Raw genomic sequence first — 21,374 nt, forward strand, 5'->3', positions numbered from 1 at the left:
AGGCACAGTATTTGTAGAGGCTAACATGTAGACAACTCTCTTGAGAAAAAAAACAAAACAAAAAAAAAAAAAAAAAAACAAAGCATTATAAGCCAAAAATTGGTTAACGGGTATCAAAGCACTTGTATTTCTCTTGCTTAGTTGCAGCTGCAACGTTACTTCTACCTTTTCGTTCTCATAATTTTTTTCAAGATAATGAAAGAAAAGGAAATAAGAAATGAGAAGAAAACTGGACATCCATTCACCTGAATTGTCTGTCTGTGTTGTTTGTAGATATTTATCCGTACAGTAGCTTTCTTGAAGTCGGGATTGGCACTCTTCACAACATCATAGTCTAAATGTTCCTACAAGGTGTTTGATGAAGTGAAATTTAGAGGGATGAGGAAAACTAAATGGTGAACCAACATTCAGAATATAATTAAAAAAACCATAAAGACATGGGACTAAAAGAATAGGACAATGAAAATCATGGAAGAAACTATTAAATATATCAAAAGTGCCCGCTCATTGAATGGATGTAACAATTGATACAGAAACATATATCGCATCATCCAGTGATGCAGTATCAAAGGAGATCAACTTTGGGTTCTGATAATAAAGAAATTCAAAAGGAAAACTTGTTCTTAGAATTCGAGACTTCCAAAGTGAAATCTGATCCCTCCACCATGAACAACATTATTAAGGTCCTACGAGTTAAAACTTAAAAGAACAATGCAAGGAATAGGAGCACAAAGACAGAAAAATGAAGAAAAGATCTCACCAAAAGACCAAACCTAAATCCTAATTCATTGGAAGTAGAGTTGCATTCTCAGTATATCAGCCACAACAGGGAAACAAGAACCGCCAAAAGGAGTGTGCAACCACAAAGTAACAAAATTAGTCCATCACAATAAGTGCCAAGTGCCCTCTTAGGCGTCCATCTATAATGTTATGTCATCTCATGACAAATAGGTATTTTTCTAAGAATTCACACACGAATTTGTAAGGTGCTCAAAAGAAATATCTGGATTGTGATTATTTGATTTTCAGAACAAGTAATCAGTTGTTTTTGTTTTTTTTTTTTTTTTTTTTGGTGGGGGAGGGTTTGGAAGGGGAATGTTACCCCATTCATTTTCATTAGGCATAGGATATAGGTAATTATGAAAGGTTTACTTGTAGGAATAAGGAGGTTTTTCTACTGATGGAAGAACTTTTTCCTTTGGAAGAAAGGAAAGGAAAAATGAAAAGCAGAGGCGACCCACATCAAAAAGAGGGGCCGATGACAAATGAAGATGGGGATTGGACGGAAGTGAAGGGCAAGAAGAGATTTCAGATCAGGAATAAGAAGAACGGTAAAGAGCTAGCTGAATACCTCACTGGATTCCCGGGGGAATGGCTACCTGTGAACTTCTCTAGGGTTTTCGAACACACGGGGGTGGTCATGGAAGTGGTGATTCCTCAAGACAGATTTTCTGGTGAAAATCAGGGATTCACCTTCGTTTGAATGAGTGATACCAACGAGGTGGATAGGGCGCTGCAGTTGCTTGATGGAGAAAGCTTTAGGGGCCGAAGTTGAAGGTTCAAAGGGCTCATTTTGGTCCAGAGGTAAAAAACAGAGAAGAGAAGGAAGGGTTGAAGACGGGGAAGGCAAACAACCAGAGCGACTTATATCCCAGACTTTGGAGAAACTGGTCACAGCGGCCGTTCCACCAAGGGGATTGTTGAAGGGGTATCCTTCCGGGACGTCGTGGCAAGCGACAATGGAGGAATTGGAGAGACGCTGACTACCAATGCAGTAGTTGTCCCAAAGCGTCCAATCGATCATGTAGAGGGGAAATGGGTATGCCTTGAAGGCACAAGTGAGGAACATATAGTGCGGCCAAGACCGGAGCTGGTTGATAGGGCTTGGAGCACCCTACACAAAGCCATTGTGGCTATTACCAGAGGAGTGTCTATTCCGCAACTTAGGAAGGGGCTAAAGTCATGAGGTTTGGGGGAGAACGATTACTCTCTCAAACTGATTGAAGAAAAGGAGATCTGGATTTCCATTCATCCCGAGGTAGACTTAGATCGGGCGCTCTCCGCTGGAGATCTATGGAGCAACGGGCTCGTGGAGTGCCTTGGGAAGTGGACTGAGCACTTGATCTTCGGCAAAGAGGATTCCTAGATCTCGATCAAAGGCATCCCGCTTGAACTGTGGTTCAAAGAAGTCTTCCTTGCGATCGGTTCTTGTATCAGTGAGGTGCTTCTCATCGACGAAGCTTTGGAAAAGGGAGAAGAGTTGGGTACCACCAGAATTTGTGTTAGGAGGAAGAAAACTGCAGCGCTCCCCCTCCCTTATCCTTCAAGTATTGCTGTACAAGGAGGAGATCAATAAGCCATCAACAAGCTGGTCTGAAGTTTGGAAACGACGGGAGAGGAGGACGATGCTAGGCAATCAGGCTGACCACGAGAAAGGGGAAGGAGGACCACAATTTCATTACTCTAGGGAGCAGACCAGATCCTGGAGGTGTTACATGTCTTATTCCTAATTTTGGTTGGGAGGTGGGTGAGGTATGATCCAATGAGGACGCCTCAATCCCTCATCGATGCTCCAAGTCCATATCGGTAGAAATATGTGCTGCTCCGGACCTAGCTTTGGCGTTATGTTCGGGGCCCGATCCTATTTCCTTTCCTGAGGGTTCGACATATGGTAGCCTCACTTCAGCTTCGGATCAAAGCAGGGACACGTGTTCGAAGCAGACTCGAGAACTTCCCTTTACGGGTGATGTGTCTTCATCTTTGCTTGACACTTGGCTGGGGTGTCAGGAAAAGGCAGAAAATGCACCTTCTAAGGCAACGCGTGGCACATGTAGGGATGGATCCTCGCACAACGAGGATATAGCCTCCAGAGCTATTATTTGTAGCCACACGTGTGGACTATTTAGATCTGGCACGTTTGGAGTCTTCAGACTGAGTGGGGCTCATTTCACATGACACTCATGTGGACTTTTCTTTAGTTTCCACTCGTGTGCCGAAATTGCAGTCATGGGGAGGGTTTTCTTTAGGTTCTAAAGAGCTTCCTTCCCAAGTCTCTCAAGACTAGCGTGATCTCGACAACTCTAGCCTCTATCATCCTGATGCTCCTTGCTTACATATCGTGCCGGCTCCTGGGTTCGCACCTGGGGTTATCGATGTTGTTGAAGCTCAGTGGGACATTATGGAATCCTTGAGGGAGGAACCTGACGAGGGATCAACGGATAGCGTATTTTGTGAGGAACGTCTTGTGGAGGAAGTCTCCCTGGAAGATGTGGTGGTCATCATGCCTCAGAGAGCTTCTCCATTGGTTGAGTGCGAAGCGGCCGATGGCCAGATAGAAGACTTAGCAGATGCGGGTGGACTACAAATTGAACAACAGACAAGTGATGTGATATCTGCAGAACAATACAGATGGTCGACAGATGTGCTTGAGGGGGTGGGAGATCAGTTTGTCCTTCAAAGCTCGGGAAGAGGACGTAACTCATTTCTACCATTTTGTCAAGCAGAAAGCGCTACAGAGATTGAGGGAAGGCCAGTTGTCCATGAGCAGGAACTCTCCAAAGGGTTGGAGAGAACTTAGCCTTGAATGCTCAATCAATTATGATGCTAATGGGAAAGTAAGTGAAGGAAAGAGGGCAAGATTGGGTAAGACCATATCTCAATGATCATTCTATCTTGGAATATCAGGGGTTTGGGATGCAGGGAGAAGCGAGCTCAGGTGGTTATGCAAGTAGGCTAAAGCATAGGTCATCTCCTTGCAAGAAACAAAGCCGCAGTACATTGATAAAGGTATGTTAGATTCTTTGTGGGGCGTATCTAATAAAGATTGGATTTCAGTTGACGCGGATGAAACGGCAGGAGGTATCCATGTAGCCTGGAACACAAATCTGTGGAAGAAGTTAGATTTCTTGGAGGGGAGTTTTTCTTTATCTCATGTTCAATGAGGTTGCCACGGGTTTTCAGTGGATATTTACAAGGGTCTATGGTCCTTGTACTCCCATCGATAGGGCTTGTCAATGGCTCGAGCTGGATGTTGTCAGGAGCAAATGGGACAAACCATGGTGCATTGGAGGGGATTTCAACATGGTCCGCTTTCTTCACGAGAAATCAAATGGAGGCCACGTCACTCGCAGTATGAGGACCTTTGCAGAATAAGTTTCTAAGCATGAGCCTGTCGACCTTCCTCTTCAGGGTGCTAATTTCACGTGGACAAATGGCCAGCAAAATGCTATCCTCTCCCGTTTGGACAGATTTTTAGTTTCTGCGAACCGGGTTGATAAATTTTCGTTGGTCGCTCAGCAGGGGTTGCGTCGCACGGTTTTGGATCATTGACCTATTATTTCAGAAGTCCCTCAGGAGAATTGGGGGCCCAAGACCTTTTAGGTTTGAGTTGGCATGGATGCAGATCGAGGATTTTAAGGAGCTCATTGCCGAATAGTGGAAGCCTTTTGAGGTACAAGGATTTGTTGGTTTCCACTTTTTCAAGAAGTTAAGAATACTGAAAGAAAAGCTCAGATTATGGAAAAAAGGAGGTTCTTGGGGTTCGGGAGGATGAGTTTGAGGAGATGACCATAGAAATCCATGAGCTAGATTTGTTAGAAGAAGCAGATAGCCTCTTGGAGGAGGGAAGGATTAAAAGGACTGCCCTGTCTCAGTCCTATCAATCCTAGTAAAGCAAAGGAAGATGAAACCAAGTGGCGGCAAAGGTCTAGGCAGGTGTCACCCAAGGAGGGGGATAAAAACACACGTTACTTGCACTACATTGCTAGTGCTCGGGCGTGATATTACCGAATTTCCAGCTTGGTTATAAACAGTGACAAACTTACCGATAAGGCGGAAATTTATGACTCTATCATATCCTTTTATAGATCTTTGCTTTCTGTGGAAAACTAGAATAGACCGCAACCCGATAATTTGGAGTTTGATTCTATATCGGAAGCGGAAGTTGCATCCCTTGAAGCCCCTTTTTCAGTCGAAGAAGTCAAAGCGGCATTAGACTCCATGTGTGGGGACATCATGGATGGTTTTCCCATGGCCTTCTTCCAGTTATCTTGGCAGCTCTTCGCTATGACATCATGGTCGAATTCCCTGAGCGTAGTAGATTGTCTGTGGAGTTGGTGGCATCATTCATTGTTCTTATTCCCAAGACCGATTGCGCAGAGCAGCTTAAAGACTTTCGGCCGATCAGTCTTATTGTGGGACCCTATAAAATCCTCACTAAATTACTTGCATTGCGTTTCCGTAGAGCCCTATCTAAGGTGATATTGAAGAACCAAGGGGCGTCTGTGCTAGGCAAGCAAATTCTGGATAGTGCTCTAATAGCTCACGAATGTATCGATTCTAGACATAGATAGCGGAAGCTGGATTGGTGTGCAAGTTGGATCTAGAGAAAGCGTACAATCACGTCGATTGTGGCTTTTTGGATTATATGTTGCATCGTTTGGGCTTTGGAGACAGGTAGAGGAGTTGGATTAGATCCTGCATTCAGATTGCTACCTTTTCGATTATGGTCAACGGTTCTCCCCACAATTTCTTCAAGGCTTCTTGCGGCCTTAGACAAGGGGATCCCCTCTCTCCTTATCTCTTTGTGGTTATTGGGGAGGCATTTAGCAAAATGATGTACAGAGCAGAGGCATCTGGTCTAGTCAACAGCTTAACTATACCGGATGATGGTTACTAACTGGCAGTATGCTGATGACACCTTGTTATTTTGTGATACGGATACGACATTAGTTGACAATCTTTGAAAGGTCATTAGTTGTTTTAAAGCGATGTCAAGCTTGAAGGTTAACGTTGACAAGAGTGAGATGTTAGGGGTTCATGTCCCACAGGAGGATCTTCTATGATTTGTTAAGGTCTTCGGTTGCAAGACGGGCTCCTTTCCTTCTACATATCTAGGTCTGCCCTTGTGCATTAGGAAGACGTTGATTCATCTATGGGACAAGGTATTTGAAAGAATCGAGAGGAATCTTTCGACGTGGCAGTGCAGATATATTTCCCATGGGGGAAGACTTACTCTTATTAAAGTTGTTTTCTTGAACATAACGATATACTTCATGTCACTCTTCAAATGCCCAGCCAAGGTGGTTGACAGACTAGAAAAAATGAGACGGGACTTCTTCTGGAAAGGGGCCAATGTGGGGAAGAAGTTACATCTCCTCAATTGCGGAGAGATTTGCAAACCTATGTCAGAGGGGGCGCGGGGATTAAAAGTTTGCGCGCTATGAATCTCTCTTCTTGGAAAATGGCATTAGAGATTTGGCACCGAAGTGGCGAGGTTGTGGAGGGAAGTTATTGCCTCTAAATATGGAGTGTTCGAGGGCGATTGGTATATCAAACAGTCATCATTATATTGAGCATCGGGTATATGGAAAGGGATCACGATTCACAACAACTGAACATCTAGTTCAAAGCAAGGTTGCCTTTGCTCTTGGGAATGGTTCTCGCATCCACTTCTGGGAGGACATTTGGTGTGGCGATACGGTTCTTCAGGAGGTTTCTCCTAGATTGGCTCTTGTTGCCCCAGACCACCTTATTTCAGTGGCCAGTTGTTACTCTTTCATGGGTAACGCGATTATGTGGAGCCCCCCTTGTCGCAGGAACATGAATGATGCAGAGGTAGCTGATTTTATCGCTCTGTTGGATTTGTTGAAATTCTTGGTCCCATCGTCGGACAATGATTGCTTGATTTGGAGAGCCTACCCTTCTAAGAGATTAACAGTCCGCTTGCTATTTTAAGCGGTATGTTCCACAAATCCCTCCACAGGGCCATCTCACCCTTTCTACCACTGGTTCTATAAGGCTCCTCCAAGAGTGGGAGTTTTATCTTTGGCTAGTTGGGAGAAAAAGAATCTTAACGATAGATAATCTATAACACATATCCTTGATTCTACCAAATATATGTTTGATGTGCATGAAGAACAGAGTATATTGACCATTTGGGAGTTCTTTTCTCAGTTATGCATGTGGCATGTAATGACAGAGTCGGTGGATGCTCTCCTATGGGCATGGCACGGTGGAGGTGGATCGAAAGGGGGAAAAATAGCTTGGCGGGTGCTCATTTTGGCAGTTTTTTGGATCATTTGGAAGGAATGGAACGACCGATGCTTTCGGGATAGATGCTCTTCTGTCAACGCCCTTATTTGGAAGATTTTTGGTTTGGATTCCTCATGTGGGAGCAGCTAATGCTGCGTTATACTTGTCCTTCTCTTCTTTTTTCTTGTATTCTTTTCCGCCTTGCAGGCTTTTTGAATAATTTGTTGTTTCCTCTATAATAAATATATATATATATATAGTGTGCAGAAAGTCTTCCCTGATGCTACTTACTATGGTCAGAGACTCAATGACTATGATGCCTTGGGCATCCAAGATTAGTTAGGGACCTGAGAAGTTTAACTGTCTTGCAAATTGTATTAAAATTTCAGTGACATTATTGAGAGCATTATTCGGGACAACTCCCAGCAGGCTTTCTCTTGAGTTTTCTATAATAAGACGGATCGTTCTTTCTTATTGTATCTCTGAGATTAAATTGATAGTACCCGACTTAGGAGCCATTGTTCTCTAGTTCCCCAAAAGGCAAACAAGGTGGGGTTTCTATGGTTTCTATTTTTTGTTTCTTATTTCTCCTTATTTTGAGCACGTGTGGACCCCATGTGGGGTCCACACATGCCACTTAAGGTGATGAGTGGTCTTGATAGTCTTTCTAAGATCCATGATTGTACATTGTATTTAGTGGTCTTCATAGTCTTTATAAGATCTATGATTGTACATTGAATTTAGTGGTCTTCATAGTCTTTACAAGATCTATGATTGTACACTGTATTTAGACAATGTCCGCATTCGTTGTACATTATACTTGGACAATGTCCACATTCGTTGTACATTGTATCTAGACAACGTCCACATTTTCTCATTCATATTTATACCCTATTGATACATTGAAAAATAATTAGCATTTTCTACCCTTCATCTCTTTCATCCCTTCTTTTTTCTATATGATTTATGACATGGTATCAGAATGTGATTAATCCAGTGTGTAAGGTCCACTTTTATTTTCTACCACTGTGATGGATCAAAGTGGACCATCGATCATCAAGAGTTGGATTTAGGGTTCGATTTGAAGTCAAAGGATAGATTTGAAGACGAGTTGTGTGTGGAGATTTTTTATGGCCAAGATTGAAGATCATGTGCACGAAGGAAAGCCATAATACAAGTCCTAATTATTCATGTTTGTGGATTCGTATCATCCTAGGAATTTGATTGTGCAGGGAGATAAGAGTGTGGGAGAGTACCACTCTACCTTGCGAGGCATGTGGGAAGAACAAAATGTGTATCACTCATTGTCGACAAATTATGAGACTGTGACGGCAACAGTGTTGTCACATATGCAATCACATAAGTGCTTATGTTATCACATATGTCACTTTGGACAAGTGATGTGTCATTTTGGACCAGTGGACTGCATATGCTATTGAGGCATATGCAGTTATTGTGCCATTGGGGATTATGCGGTCACACAGAGAAGTGTGTGGTTGTATAAGTCACAGTTGTGCAGGTATGCCATCGCGTACACAGTATGTGATGGCATAACCTCTCAACGGTTAGATTTCTAACTGTTGGAATTATTTTTTGCCTAATTTTCTCTCACTTTTCACCTGTACTGATGCAGGACAATTAACCACTTACTCTAAACGTTCGAACTGTTAGAGCATGGCGAATTAATCTCTTTTTCTCATAGCCCAGGCCCCACATCTCAAGGGTTAGGACCTCGGCCGAACCCCCCTCGTGGGCCCCAAATCACATGGGTACCACCTCACACGGGCCGCCCATCCCGAGTGTGTCCCTGCATCCCACAGGCTACCCCGCTGGAGCCCGATGTGAAATGCGCATTAATCACCCCCGGTGAGGAGTCTCGAACACGAGACCTCCCGCTCTGATACCAATTTGATGCGGGACAATTAACCACTTGCTTTAAAAGCTCGAACTGTTAGAGCATGGCGAATTAATCCCTTTATTTCATAGCCCAGGCCCCACATCTCATGGGTTAGGACCTCGGCCGAACCCCCCTCGTGGGTTCCAAATCACATGGGTACCACCTCACATGGGTCGCCCATCCCGAGTGTGTCCCCGCATTCCACAGGCTACCCCACTCGAGCCCAGTGTGAAATGCGCATTAATCACCCCCGGTGAGGAGTCTCGAACACAAGACCTCTCCGTGGGCCTCACCCACCCCGAGTGTGCCCCTGCATCCCACAGGCGACCTCACTCGAGCCCGGTGTGAAAATGCCCCTGCATTATGTACGTAGGCACTCTCAACCCTATTTTCACAACTCTCTCTCTCTCTCTCTCTCTCTCTCTCTCTCTCTCTCTCTCTTAATTCCCCCTCTCTCACACTACTAACTCCCATTCTCTCTTAAAATGACCAATAAAATTTATGTTTTTTTTTTTCACATTTTTTACTATATGCATTCATTTGAGTAGTTATTAGTTGACCTATTATAGTCTAATAGTCCAATAAAACTATGAAAAAAATTCCCTACGCTCGTAGTCTTTTTAGTTTTTACATAACTTTTCATATATATTTTTTTCCTTGAATTTTTTGGGTTAAAAAAAAATGTTTAAGGGGCTATGAGATCGCTTATGCCATTTGACAACATTGGATGGCAAAGAGGAATTTCATGTGTAAGACTATCACCCAAGGCAGTGTGGGCCTTCGAAACTTGGGTAGAATGAATCTGGCTCTCCTCGATAAATGGTTGTGGCGGTTTGAGGCAAAGGAAGGGTGCTTCTAGTGTGAGATTATCACATTGCTAGTAAGTATGGTCTCAAGGAGGGGGGTTGAGAGGTAAAGGAGTCCTCTCTTTACAGGGCTTCTAATATATGGAAGTCAATAGCAGCCTTAAGACTGGAGTTCTAGAAAGTAATCTCTTTTTCCTTAGGTGATGGGACAAGGGCCAGGTTCTACGAGGATATTTGGTGCGACGATTATCCTTCGCATCAAGACTTTATAAATTTGGCTTTTCTAGTGACTTCCGAAGAAGTGAAAGTGGCGGATTGCTTTTCTCGTTACGGCTCCTCGGTGTGTTGGACGCCTCCCTAAAGGAGGAATCTCTCGGACAGTGAGTTGGATGAGTTTGTATCCCTTTTGGCCCATCTACAAAACATGTCTCCATCAGGGGAGGTTGACTCTATGGTGTGGAATGCTCACAACTCAGGTTGGTTCTCAATTAGATCTTTTTATAAGATGCTTTGTCTATGTGGGCAAGATTAAAGGGGTCCATTCATATCATTTTTTGTTCTATGGTGTGCTGCCAAAGATTGCTACTTTTGCTTGATTGGTGGGTTGGAAGAGGGCGTTGACGGTAGACAACCTCTAGAAAAGGCCCATACCAAACATTTATTGTTTGTGTATGCAAGCGGTCGTGTCCATTGACCCATGGTGTGTCGTAATGGTCATTAAGGGATTGTAAAGGGCATTACGTAAAGGTAATGGTGGCAACCGCTACACGTTACGAGGTCGTACTGGTTGTAACGGCCGTTACGAGGAAAAATTACTCGTAACAAGCATTACAGCCCGTTACGCCCTCCATAAAGGTCGTAACAGCCCCGTAATGGTCCATTACAGGACCGATATAGGTTTTTGGGATTTTTTTGTCAAGAAGAGAGATAAAGAGGGAGACTGTAATGGCCGTTATGGCCATAATAGCTGTTACAGCCCGTATCGCAAAGGTAACAGTGGTGGTTGTTACGGTCACCATTACCATTACGAAATACCTTGCTAATTGATCATCTTTTCATCTCATGTCCTTTCACTTCAAGGTGTGGATGCACATTATTTCTCTTTTAGAGATGCCTTAAGTTAGGTTGGGTACAATGAGGGACCCTCTTTGGGCGTGGCATGGGGGAGGGAGGGGGAAGAAAGATGGAGCTATATGGCATGTGATTTTACCCATCATGTGGTGGACCATTTGGGGCGAGTGGAAGTGTGAAACAGACAGTGTTTTCAGAATTCTTCAGGCTCAATCAAGGTGGTGGTGGCTTCTATCAAGGTGTCCATTTTTGAATGGGCAGCTCTTTTGAAAGTTGAGGGTGTTTGTATTTTGTCTACTTTAGAGTTGTAATCCCTTTGGGATCCTTTCCTTGCATTCTTTTCCTATCTTGCTTTCGCAAGTGGGCCTTTAATAAATTTGTCCATTATCCTCAAAAAAAAATAGTTAATGATGTTGTATAGTTATGACAATATCAAATGGAAAATAATGTCTTGAGGGTTGAAGTAACCTAAACCTCATATGCTCATATAAACCTTGATAACGAGTGGTGAAAACAACATAAACATCTGATCTAACTGTGACATGTGGCCCTTGACTTACAAATACCATTGTAGGCAAGCCAATGCAGGCAGGAAACATTAGATGATTCCCAACATTGCATGTGTAACATCTTTGTAATCGAATTTGAATTTCGGGTATCAAGTTGTGCTGCAACATGATTGTGTGTATTCCAATTTCCAAACAGAGTTGAAGTAAAAAAAAAAAATCTCCCTTAAAATAAGTCACTTCATAATGTATTTAATACTTGGTGACAATTAATGAGCATCCTCACAAGAAATAAATAAGAATCTACAAATGATGACATGACTTGCAGTTAATATATTTATTAATAACTCCATGATGATGGACAGACCCTGAGGGAGAATATACCAACCTTGTAGTCTAGTGCATTGAATCCCTTGCAAATGAACTCAAACAGAGTCTTCAAGTTCTCCGGGCTGGGGGCAGTTACAAAAATATTTGAATACCTGAAATATTTACATGGACCTGCAGAAATTAACAAAAATACAAAATATAGGAACAATAATTGCATAAACCATTGTTCAGTTCAAGTATGCAACCCCGCAGCAATAGCTCCTGCAATTGATAAACCAAGAGCTGCCGATTTTCCACGTCCACGAGCAGCGATCAAAGCAACTGTGCTCCGAAGTGTTTTATCCAGAATTGCATCAAGGAATGTAATGACAGCTTTTCCCTACTCAAAATAATAGAGAAAATTATTGGCTGAGTTTTTGGTCCAGTTTCTTCTAGATTTAGACAGTAATGTGGTAAATTTTTAATAAGTAGCACGATAATAAGCATTGTGATATGTACCTGGTCCAATGTACAACACTTCCCAATCAAAGGACCAACAGGAAAATCATCATGTAATTGCTCCTTCAGATTCTTCAAATCCCATTCTGTTTCTGACAGCCCTTCAGAGTCCTTCCAAAATCAAAGGAAGAGAGTACAAAGTTAATCAATCAACCACCAATCGCAACTGAAATCCAGATGTCAATTTCTCCACAGAACTGAATACTAAATTAAAGTTCTTTCCCCAACTCAAAGTCAATGACCCAATGCAAGCCAAAACTACAAGGCTTTTGCTCTCTAGCTACCCTGCCAATCGATGAAAAAAAAAAAGGAAAAACAAAATAAAATATAAAACACACACCTCCTGAACAGACACAGGCATAATGGACCTTATATGAGATGAGATTGGTAAAATATTTAGCTCATCATCCATGACCACGCATGCTTTGCATGATGCCAGCGATAAGAGGAAGCGTTCGTTAAAGCGTGCAGCTGCCTCAGAATGAGACTCTGTCCGAAACCTCTCATGAACATCCTGAAATCAACAAAAACTACATTCATCAGATAATATAGCTAGAAAATCGCAATAGTTGTCTCTGCAGATTCTCTGAACCCAACCTAAGCCTAGTCAATAGAAGATATCAGTACTTTGAAAGGACTTCCTTTGCCTGCTTCAGCTCAAACAAAATGGAATGAGAAAGTTGTAGGATAGGACATCCAACATAACAAGAAAAGCAACTATCCTATAAGGGGACTACTCAATGTAAATATGGCTAAATGGAACTTGTCCCAGGTGTTAGAAGAAATATGTGCTAGGGTTGACTGCCAAATTAACCATTCCAAAACATCTCAGCAAAACCAAAAAAGATCAATAAAAGGGTGAAAATGAATCATCCCAAAAAATCATAAATAATATGCTACATTGATGAGGAAGAAAATACCCAAAAAAGCAAAAGAAATGGACTGAGGGGAATGCCTCTACCACAATCGTCTCAAGACTTCTCCTATAGAAAGAGAAGCAGTGACCCCTCAATCCCCCAAGGATATGGTGAGAAGAGATCCATAAAAAAAAAAAAATATATTAAAAAATTAAAAATTAAAAAAAGATCCAAGTAACTCTTCACCATGTATGCTAAGTGCTAATCTCCATGGAAGATGATTGTGTAGGTACCCATCTATTATAATTAGAAGAACCTCATCCTTTATAAGTAGGCCAAAGTATGACGTACTTTAAAAAAAAAAAAAAAAAAAAAACTATGCCTGCACTGACTTCCATTTGACTTGCTGAAGTCTTCAGGCTTATCTCTAACACTTCTATCCCCATTGATCCAGGGTTGCCTAGAGAACTACCATTAAAATTCAGCTTCATAATCTGTCTAGAATATAGCTTCCATTTTCTATAATCTTAAGGTGGCCCTTGCTATTAAAGCATGAGGAGCGGTCCCTTGTCAGACTTACCACCTAAGTCGAGGAAATTCCTTGCATAACCCAGGGATGAAAGTTACGACCGATAAGATTAGGGAGATCTCTCTTTTTTTTCATGGTCAAGGTTCAAAACAAAGGCCAATAAGATCATTATCTGACATGATGATTTCAAATAAGAATCACTTCATCATAATGGCATGTGACTCATGTTACATGTGCCAAAGACAGTTAACCTAAAAGGTGACAAATTGATCCCATGCATGTCATTGAATGAGTTTGCCCACAGTTTAGATGACCCTTTTTTTTTGAGACAATGTCCTTTAGATGACTCTATTACCTCGTTGTTACTTAAGACTTGCATCCTAAAGGTCTTGTGTCAAGAATCAACCTAAATAAAGGCACACTTGGAAAGCAGCCAAGTAAAAGTTGAGCCACGTAGAGGTTAGAGGAAGACCAAACATGATCAGTTGATCACACATTGGTGATGATATGAAAATGTGGACATTCTGTACCCGCCAAAAAACGAGAGTGCCTCGCGCAATGCCGCTACTCAGTAAGGGCTCTAAAGTCAAGCAAAGCTTGTCACTTTTTGGCCTACTCAATTAACCTCTGTAATGCATCCCATGTGGCTTAAATATACCTGCATCCAGTGTTTAAATTATCGGCGATATTATCGAATTATCGCTGATAACTTCGGTATTGCTGGAGTTCCAACACCGAAACTCCCTTTTTTCGTTTCTCTTCCTAATATCGCCGATTTTTTGGTGATTTTATCGATTTTTTGCGAAAAGTTCAGTTGTCAGCGAGAAATCGCGGGATAACTGTAGAAAACAACCCATTTTCAACGATAAAAGAACCGATAACTTCGGCGTTGCGTAAATACGCAAAATATCCCAAAAAAAAAAAAAAAATGGGGAAACTTGAGGATTTCCGTACCTGTAGAAGAGGAGGGCCCATCATAGAAGAGGATAGGTGAACGGAAATTGCGGTGGGCCAATTGATTGATCGGTGTGCCATAAGCGTCATCCAATCTCTACTTTCCACTTTTTTTCTTCGAATACTCAAAAATTTCAAACCTATAGATGATTTCGACGAAGAATATGCTGAAGATTAGGGATTTGGAGAGACTTTCTTTTGAAAATTTAGGGTTTTGATGGTTCCCTTCCGAAACCCTCTTCCGTTTCGAAAAGGGCCTCACGACGGGTTTTTACGGGCGCGGATTGGCTACTGACAGGTCGAGTTGCGAGACCGCTACTGAAGTGACGCCACCAAGTGCTGTGGGCCCCACCATGATGTATGTTTTGTATCCACGCCGTCCATCCATCTGGAGAGATCATTTTAGCATGAGACCCAAAGAATGAGTCACATCCAAAGCTCCAGTGGACCCCACCACAGAAAACAGTGGGGAGAGTGACACCACCATTAAAAACTTCTAAAGGCCACAAAAGTTTTCGATCAAGCTGATATTTGTGTTTTCCCTTCTTTAATCTCTTTGTTAACTTTTGAACAGGTTGGATTTCGATAAAACATCATGGTGGGCCTTAGGAATGTTTCAACGGTGTACATCAATCTTCCCGCTGTTTTCTGTGGTGGGGTCCACTAAAGCTTTAGATCTGCCTCATTCTCTGCGTAATGCCTTAAAATAATATCTCCAAATGAATGGACGTTGTGGATACAACACGTACATCATAGTGGGGTCCACAGAACTTGGTGACGTGTAGCGAGTCTCGCTACTCAACCGGTCAGTATATAATCCACGTCGGTTTTTATGGTAAATCAAATTGCATACTAAGTTACTCCGTACGCTATTATCTACTAAGTAAACTCTGTTGGGCCCACCGTGAATGTATCTGGTCTATCCACGCCGTCCATCCGTTTTTCCATCTTATTTTTAGAGGTTGAGGCCAAAATTTAAGCATACCCAAGGATTAAGTGGACCATACCATTTGAAACAATTGGAATAATAACTTCCACCGTTGAAACATTTCTTGGGCCCACAGTGATGTTTATTTCTCATCCAACCTATTCATAACATCACACAAACACGGATGAAGGGAAAACACAAATACAAGCTTGATCCAAATCTTCTGTGGCCCCCAAGAAATTTTCAACGGTAGATGTTCAATTTACATTGTTTCCTGTGTTCCACTTGAGGTTTGGATATACTTCAATTTTAGGCTCAAGCCCAAAAATTATCTATTAAAATGGATGGACGGAGTGGATAAAATACATAAATCATGGTGGACCCCACAAAGTTTACTCAGTACACTTAGCCTATTGAGTTACTCAGTACACAATCCACTTCCTTTTCGCGTGATGTGCGGGTGCGAACTTCAATGGACGTCACCAAGTTCTGTGGACCCCACCATGATGTATGTGTTATATCCACATGGTCCATCCAATTAGCGAGATCATTTTAGGTAGTGAACCCAAAAATGAGGCAGATCCAGAGCTAGGGTGGACCACACCGCCAAGGCAATGGGGACAATGAGTCCTACCGTTGAAGCCTTCCCAAGCACTACGGCCCACAGTGGTGTTTATTTGTCATCCAAGTTGTTCATAAGATCACACGGAGATGGATGAAGGTAAAATACGAAAACGACATGGATCCAAAACTTTTGTGGCCCCTAATGATTTTTCAATGGTAGGCATGTTGAATTCACATTGTTTCCTATGGGGTGGTCCATTTGAGCATTGGATATGCTTCATCTTTGGGATCAAGCCTTAAAATTATCTTGTAAAATGGATGGATGGGGTGGATAAAATACATAAATCACAATGGGCCCCACATAGTTGACTCGGTACGATAAGTGTACTGATTTATACAGTGCGCACGTGTCACTTGTTTGTATCCGTGGATTGATGGGTCAATGTTATGGAGGGCCATCATAATGATAAATATGATAGATAATTATCTATCAATGTCGTCCATTTATTTTGATAGATAATTTTAAGACATGAGTCCAAAATAAGACAGATCTACATGACTGCATCTCAGGTGGACCACACTAAGGGAAACAGTGGTGGTTAAATGCCCACCGTTAAAAACTTCATAGGGCCATTGTAATGTTTTTTTTTTTTTTTGCCATCTAACCTCTTGATTAGGTCACACAAATCTTGATGAAGGGAAAACACGGTTTAGATTATGTTAGAATTTGCCACATGTACCATTTTCAAATGCTAGGTATCAAGTGTCATACGCAGCCAGAGTATCAAATACCGCACGGATTAGATAATCTAATCCATCCTTGATTTGGCATCTTTGAGTTCATTTACTTTTACATGTCTTAATTATTGTATGTCAGCTGCATTTGTATTATATAAACTCATTTTGGTTACTATTTGAGTGATTTCTTACAACAACGCATGCCTTTTGGCCCTCATTAAATGGAAACTTCTAATTTAATGCATTCTTTTTTCAATTTTTTCATTCCTGAATATGTAAATATGTGTATTTAAGCATGTCCTGAAGTTTTACTAAAAAATTTCACCATTTTCTCCATGTTTTCCCCGTTTTTCCTGCATTTCCAGTTATCGGCGTTAATGATATTATATCTTTATCTACGGCCAGCGAAACTTGTAGTGATACCGATAACTCAAACACTACCTGCATCCTTAAAATTTGATGCTTTGTACCTCGTTCATGTTTTAAATTCCCAAAAGTGCCTAAATTGTAGGTCAACAACATCATCATCATCATCTAAGCCTTATCCCAATTAACTGGGGACGACTACATGAATCATGTTCTGCCATTTGACTCTATGAAGGGCCACACCTTCAGTTAGACCATAGGTCATCAAGTCTTTTCGTACTACCTCCCCATACATGTCCTTTTGGGCCTTCCGCCTACCCTTTTAGAGCCTTCAACTTGTACGGTTGTACCAACTCACTCCTAACAGGCACAATTCTTGGTAAACCTCTCGAAGGTTTGTGAACGAGCGATGACCGACGACGATAAAGACGAGTGATGACCGGTGAGCGAATGATGACCGGAAAGCGAGCGATGTCCGACAACGATAGAGACATGTGCCAGGACGACTCCTTTCCCTTGGAAGATTGTAGAAATACCAAGGGAAAGGGGGTCGCGCTAGAATACGTAAACAGAACAGGTGATCGTGCAGATCAATGCAGGGATGATCAAGATTCAAGGGACTGGAAAACAGTCACAAGGAGAAGGGCCACAGAAACAACCTGGTAAGAAGATCGGCCCTATATCCAACCCTCTTTGTCAGAGGATATCCAGAGGGATGGCTCCCCATAAATATTTCTAGAATCTTTGGCCAAGCAGGAGCGGTGATGGAGGTGATAATGCCAAGGGATCGGCATAGCGGGCTTTACAGAGGTTTTGCCCTAGTGAGTATGAGCTCGAAAGAGGAACTGGCTAGAGCAGTTCAGATGTTACACGGCGAGAGATTCGGTGGTGTTCCAATGCTCGTGCAGAGGGCGAGGTTTGGCCGGGACCGAACTACCATGTATAGGAAACCTCCCAGTTCAGAAGATAGGAAGACTCCAAATTCAAACCAATCTTAGAGACCCTAATCAATCGGATACTCGTTCAAAAATGCCCTCTTAAACTCAAAAGGGCCTTCGAAGAATAATCAAGATAAACCCTCCTCTACCTCCCTCAAAACAATCAAAGAAAAACAAGAAAGATCATCACAAGGAAGACTCGAGCGAAAGTGAAGCTGTAGCTGAAATCCATATCGACCAAGAATCCTTCAAACGCTCAAAATCCGAGCTATCAGAAATGGTGGTGGCGATTGCTAAAGGAGCATCCATCTCACAGGTTAAAATATGGATCGAGGAATGCTGCGGATTCAAACCCGGTAACTACATCATTAAACCCATTGGCTACAATGAACTTTGGATTAAGGTCTGTCCGGGCTTAAATCCAGAAATGTTAATCATGGCGGGAACTCTCCACAACAATGGCCCAATCGCCAGAGTTTTGCGATGGGAAGAGTTCTCCTTCTGGACAGAAAATGTTTGGTGCCTCATCTGGAGAGTCCCGATTAGAGCTGGGCATCGGTCCTGGTCGGATCGGATTGTATCCAACTCGTTCCGATCCAAAGTGTCAGTAGCCTTACCCGAACTCGGACAGCTCCGGGACCGAGTCGAGTCTAGCGGGCTTGGCTCGATCCGAACTGATTCTTGCTGGGGCTGACCCAAACCGAATTCGAGAAACCGAGTCGGATCGGGTTCAATAAGATTTGGATCGTATAAATTTAATCTAAATGTTTCATGTGGTGTGGTCTACTTCAATCTTTAATATACTGTATTTTTGTGTTTAAGACCTAAAATGATATTTTAAAATGTATGAACGGCTTAGATAAAATTGATACATCAAGGTGGACCCCACATGGCTATGAAAGAACTCACCCAACCATATTCGTGCTTTTACCGTAAATGTATGAACAACGTGCACTGCACGGAAGGGGCAGTGAGTGCTTTTCACGCAAGCACTTGTTGTAACGTCGTTAGTAAGATATGTGGGTCTGATTATGGGGTATGTGTTATATCCAAACCGTCCATTTATTTGACGAACTCGTAGTAAGGCTTATGACGAAAAATAAGACAGATCTAACTATCAAGTGGACCACACTAAATGTTTAACTGTGAAAATCATTCTCTGCTGCTATTTGTGGTGTGGTCTAGATGATCTTTGGATATTATTCATTTTTTGAATAATGTTATACGATGATCTCTAAAAATATATGAACGGTGTAGATATAATAAATACATCACTGTGGGCCCATGAACTTTATCTCCTTTGAACCGTTCGTACAACTCGGAGATCGAGGAGCGTCCGCGTCAGTGTCGTCTTCGCACGCCACAGCCAGCTGGCCTAGGCTACAACCTACAGCACAGCTGATGCTTGTACTGGGACGCGGACTGCATACCAAGTAACTCAGCACACTAAGCAAGCATACTAATTAACTCTGTGGGGTCCACCATGATTTAATTATTTTATCCACTCCGTCCATCCATTTTAAAAGATAATTTGAGGACCCTAGACCAAAAACAAAGTATATCCAAATGTCAAGTGGGCCTCACCACTAGAAACAATGTGAATTGAAATTATACCGTTGAAAATTTCTTAGGGGCCACAGTAGTTTTGGGTCAATCTGTTATTTGTGTTATCCTTTCATACATGCCTTTGTGATCTTATGAACAGGTTGGATGAAAAATAAACATCACTGTGGGGCCTACCAAGGTTTCAACGGTGGAAGTCATTATTCCCACTATTTCCTGTGGTGTGGTCCACTTGAGCTTTGTGCATTCTTCAATTTTCGGCTCAACCACTAAAATTAGCTAGAAAAACGGATGTACAACGTGGATAACCCACACACATTCATGGTAGGCCCCACTGAGTTTACTCAGTGCCATAAAAGCTTACTGAGTAGTGAGTACGTGATCTGTGCCATAAAACAAGACAACCCATTTCGTGTTACTAATATTGACGGAAATGGATGGGCTACTCCCTGTGTTCGTGATCTGTGAGCCCCACCATGATGTGTGTCTTTCATCGATGCCATTCATCCATTTTTACAGATCATTTTAAGGCTTGATAAAAAATATTAAAGGGGTAAAAATCTCAAGTGGACCACACCACAGGAAAACAATAATGATTGCATATCCTCTATTAAAATCCTCCCCAGGCTCCGGACCGGGTCCATTCGGATCGGGTTTCGGATCGAATCTGTTCGGATTGACCACGATCCGAGCTCGATCGGAAAACCATTCGGATCTGAAATGCCTAACCCAATCCTCATCGATCCAAGCCGTCGGTTCGGTTAGGATCGGGTCAGATCCACCGGATCGGATCAATTTTGCCCAGCTCTAGTCCCGATGAAGCTCTAGTCTGATGAATTCTTCATCAAGACGGCGGCAATCCTTGGTTCTTTCTTAGAACTGGACCCTAAAACAAAGTTGGGCGAAGAGCTATCAGTCATCCGAGTTCGAGTCAGAAGAAAGAAGGGATCCCCTCTCCCTCCCAGCATTAAGGTTTACACAGACGACGGAATCATCCATCTCCCGGTGCAAAGAGAGGAGATTGACGGCAACACTCCCACGTGGGGAGATTTCTGGCGTACTAGGGAATGTCGCCCGCCTCCAAAACCTTCAATCGCAGAGATTGGGGAAGATGAAGGAGTATAATATCCAAACTCCTACGGAGAATGATCTGCTCAACCGTGTATGCCAGCTCATTCCCATGGCACGCGTGTTCTGCCTCTCCACAAGGTTCCGACACATGTCCTCTCTGCTAAAGAACCCTCTCTCCACATCGAGATTCTCGCAACTCGAGATGTGCGATCGAACGAGTGTAGGGCTGAGATCGCCCGTCTCCAGTCTCTCTCAACTCAAAATCCCAGAGCGCCTGCCTAGATGTCAGTCTCTTCGCTGACACGTGTCCGAAAGAATGCGGATTTGCAACACGATAGCCTTTACAGCTCTCTGCCTCAAGCACGCGAGGCATCCGACTTGTGACACGACAGCCTACCCTCTCCATCACGTGTCCGCGCCTCTTCTGGATCGCGACACGCTATCTAGTGCATCATCCCGAGACCCTCTGTCGGATCGGGTCCTCCTTTTCCCCCGGATTCGAGTTCGGGCCCAGCAGAGGATAGAGACTTAGCCTCTCAACTCCTTCTTGTCCAAACCTTAGATCGTAGACCACTTCCTTCCTTTTCTTCTCAAGCCTATAACCCCGCCCTTCCTCCATGGCAATCCCACCCTTTATCCTTCGATCCTCAGAATTCCTTCCAACTCAGGGCCCCTCATCCATCATGCTCCTTCGGTGGACCAGACGAAGAAGATCCTCAGTATCCT

The 21,374-nt window shown here is 42.8% G+C and overlaps 1 protein-coding gene across 1 annotated transcript in view; it reads right to left on the reverse strand.

The window, feature by feature from the left end:
- Positions 1 to 21,374, reverse strand: part of LOC131253930 (RNA cytidine acetyltransferase 2-like) — a 77,266-nt gene that overhangs the window by 30,489 nt on the left and 25,403 nt on the right. Inside the window, exons 5-9 of the mRNA XM_058255033.1 lie at positions 12,481 to 12,654; positions 12,141 to 12,251; positions 11,888 to 12,021; positions 11,701 to 11,794; positions 246 to 344 (exon numbers count right to left, since the gene is read on the reverse strand). Of these exons, the coding sequence (XP_058111016.1) occupies positions 246 to 344; positions 11,701 to 11,794; positions 11,888 to 12,021; positions 12,141 to 12,251; positions 12,481 to 12,654 (612 nt within the window). The remainder of the gene's footprint in view (positions 1 to 245; positions 345 to 11,700; positions 11,795 to 11,887; positions 12,022 to 12,140; positions 12,252 to 12,480; positions 12,655 to 21,374) is intronic.

This window comes from Magnolia sinica, chromosome 1, assembly GCF_029962835.1.
Source record: "Magnolia sinica isolate HGM2019 chromosome 1, MsV1, whole genome shotgun sequence".
Taxonomy (NCBI): domain Eukaryota; kingdom Viridiplantae; phylum Streptophyta; class Magnoliopsida; order Magnoliales; family Magnoliaceae; genus Magnolia; species Magnolia sinica.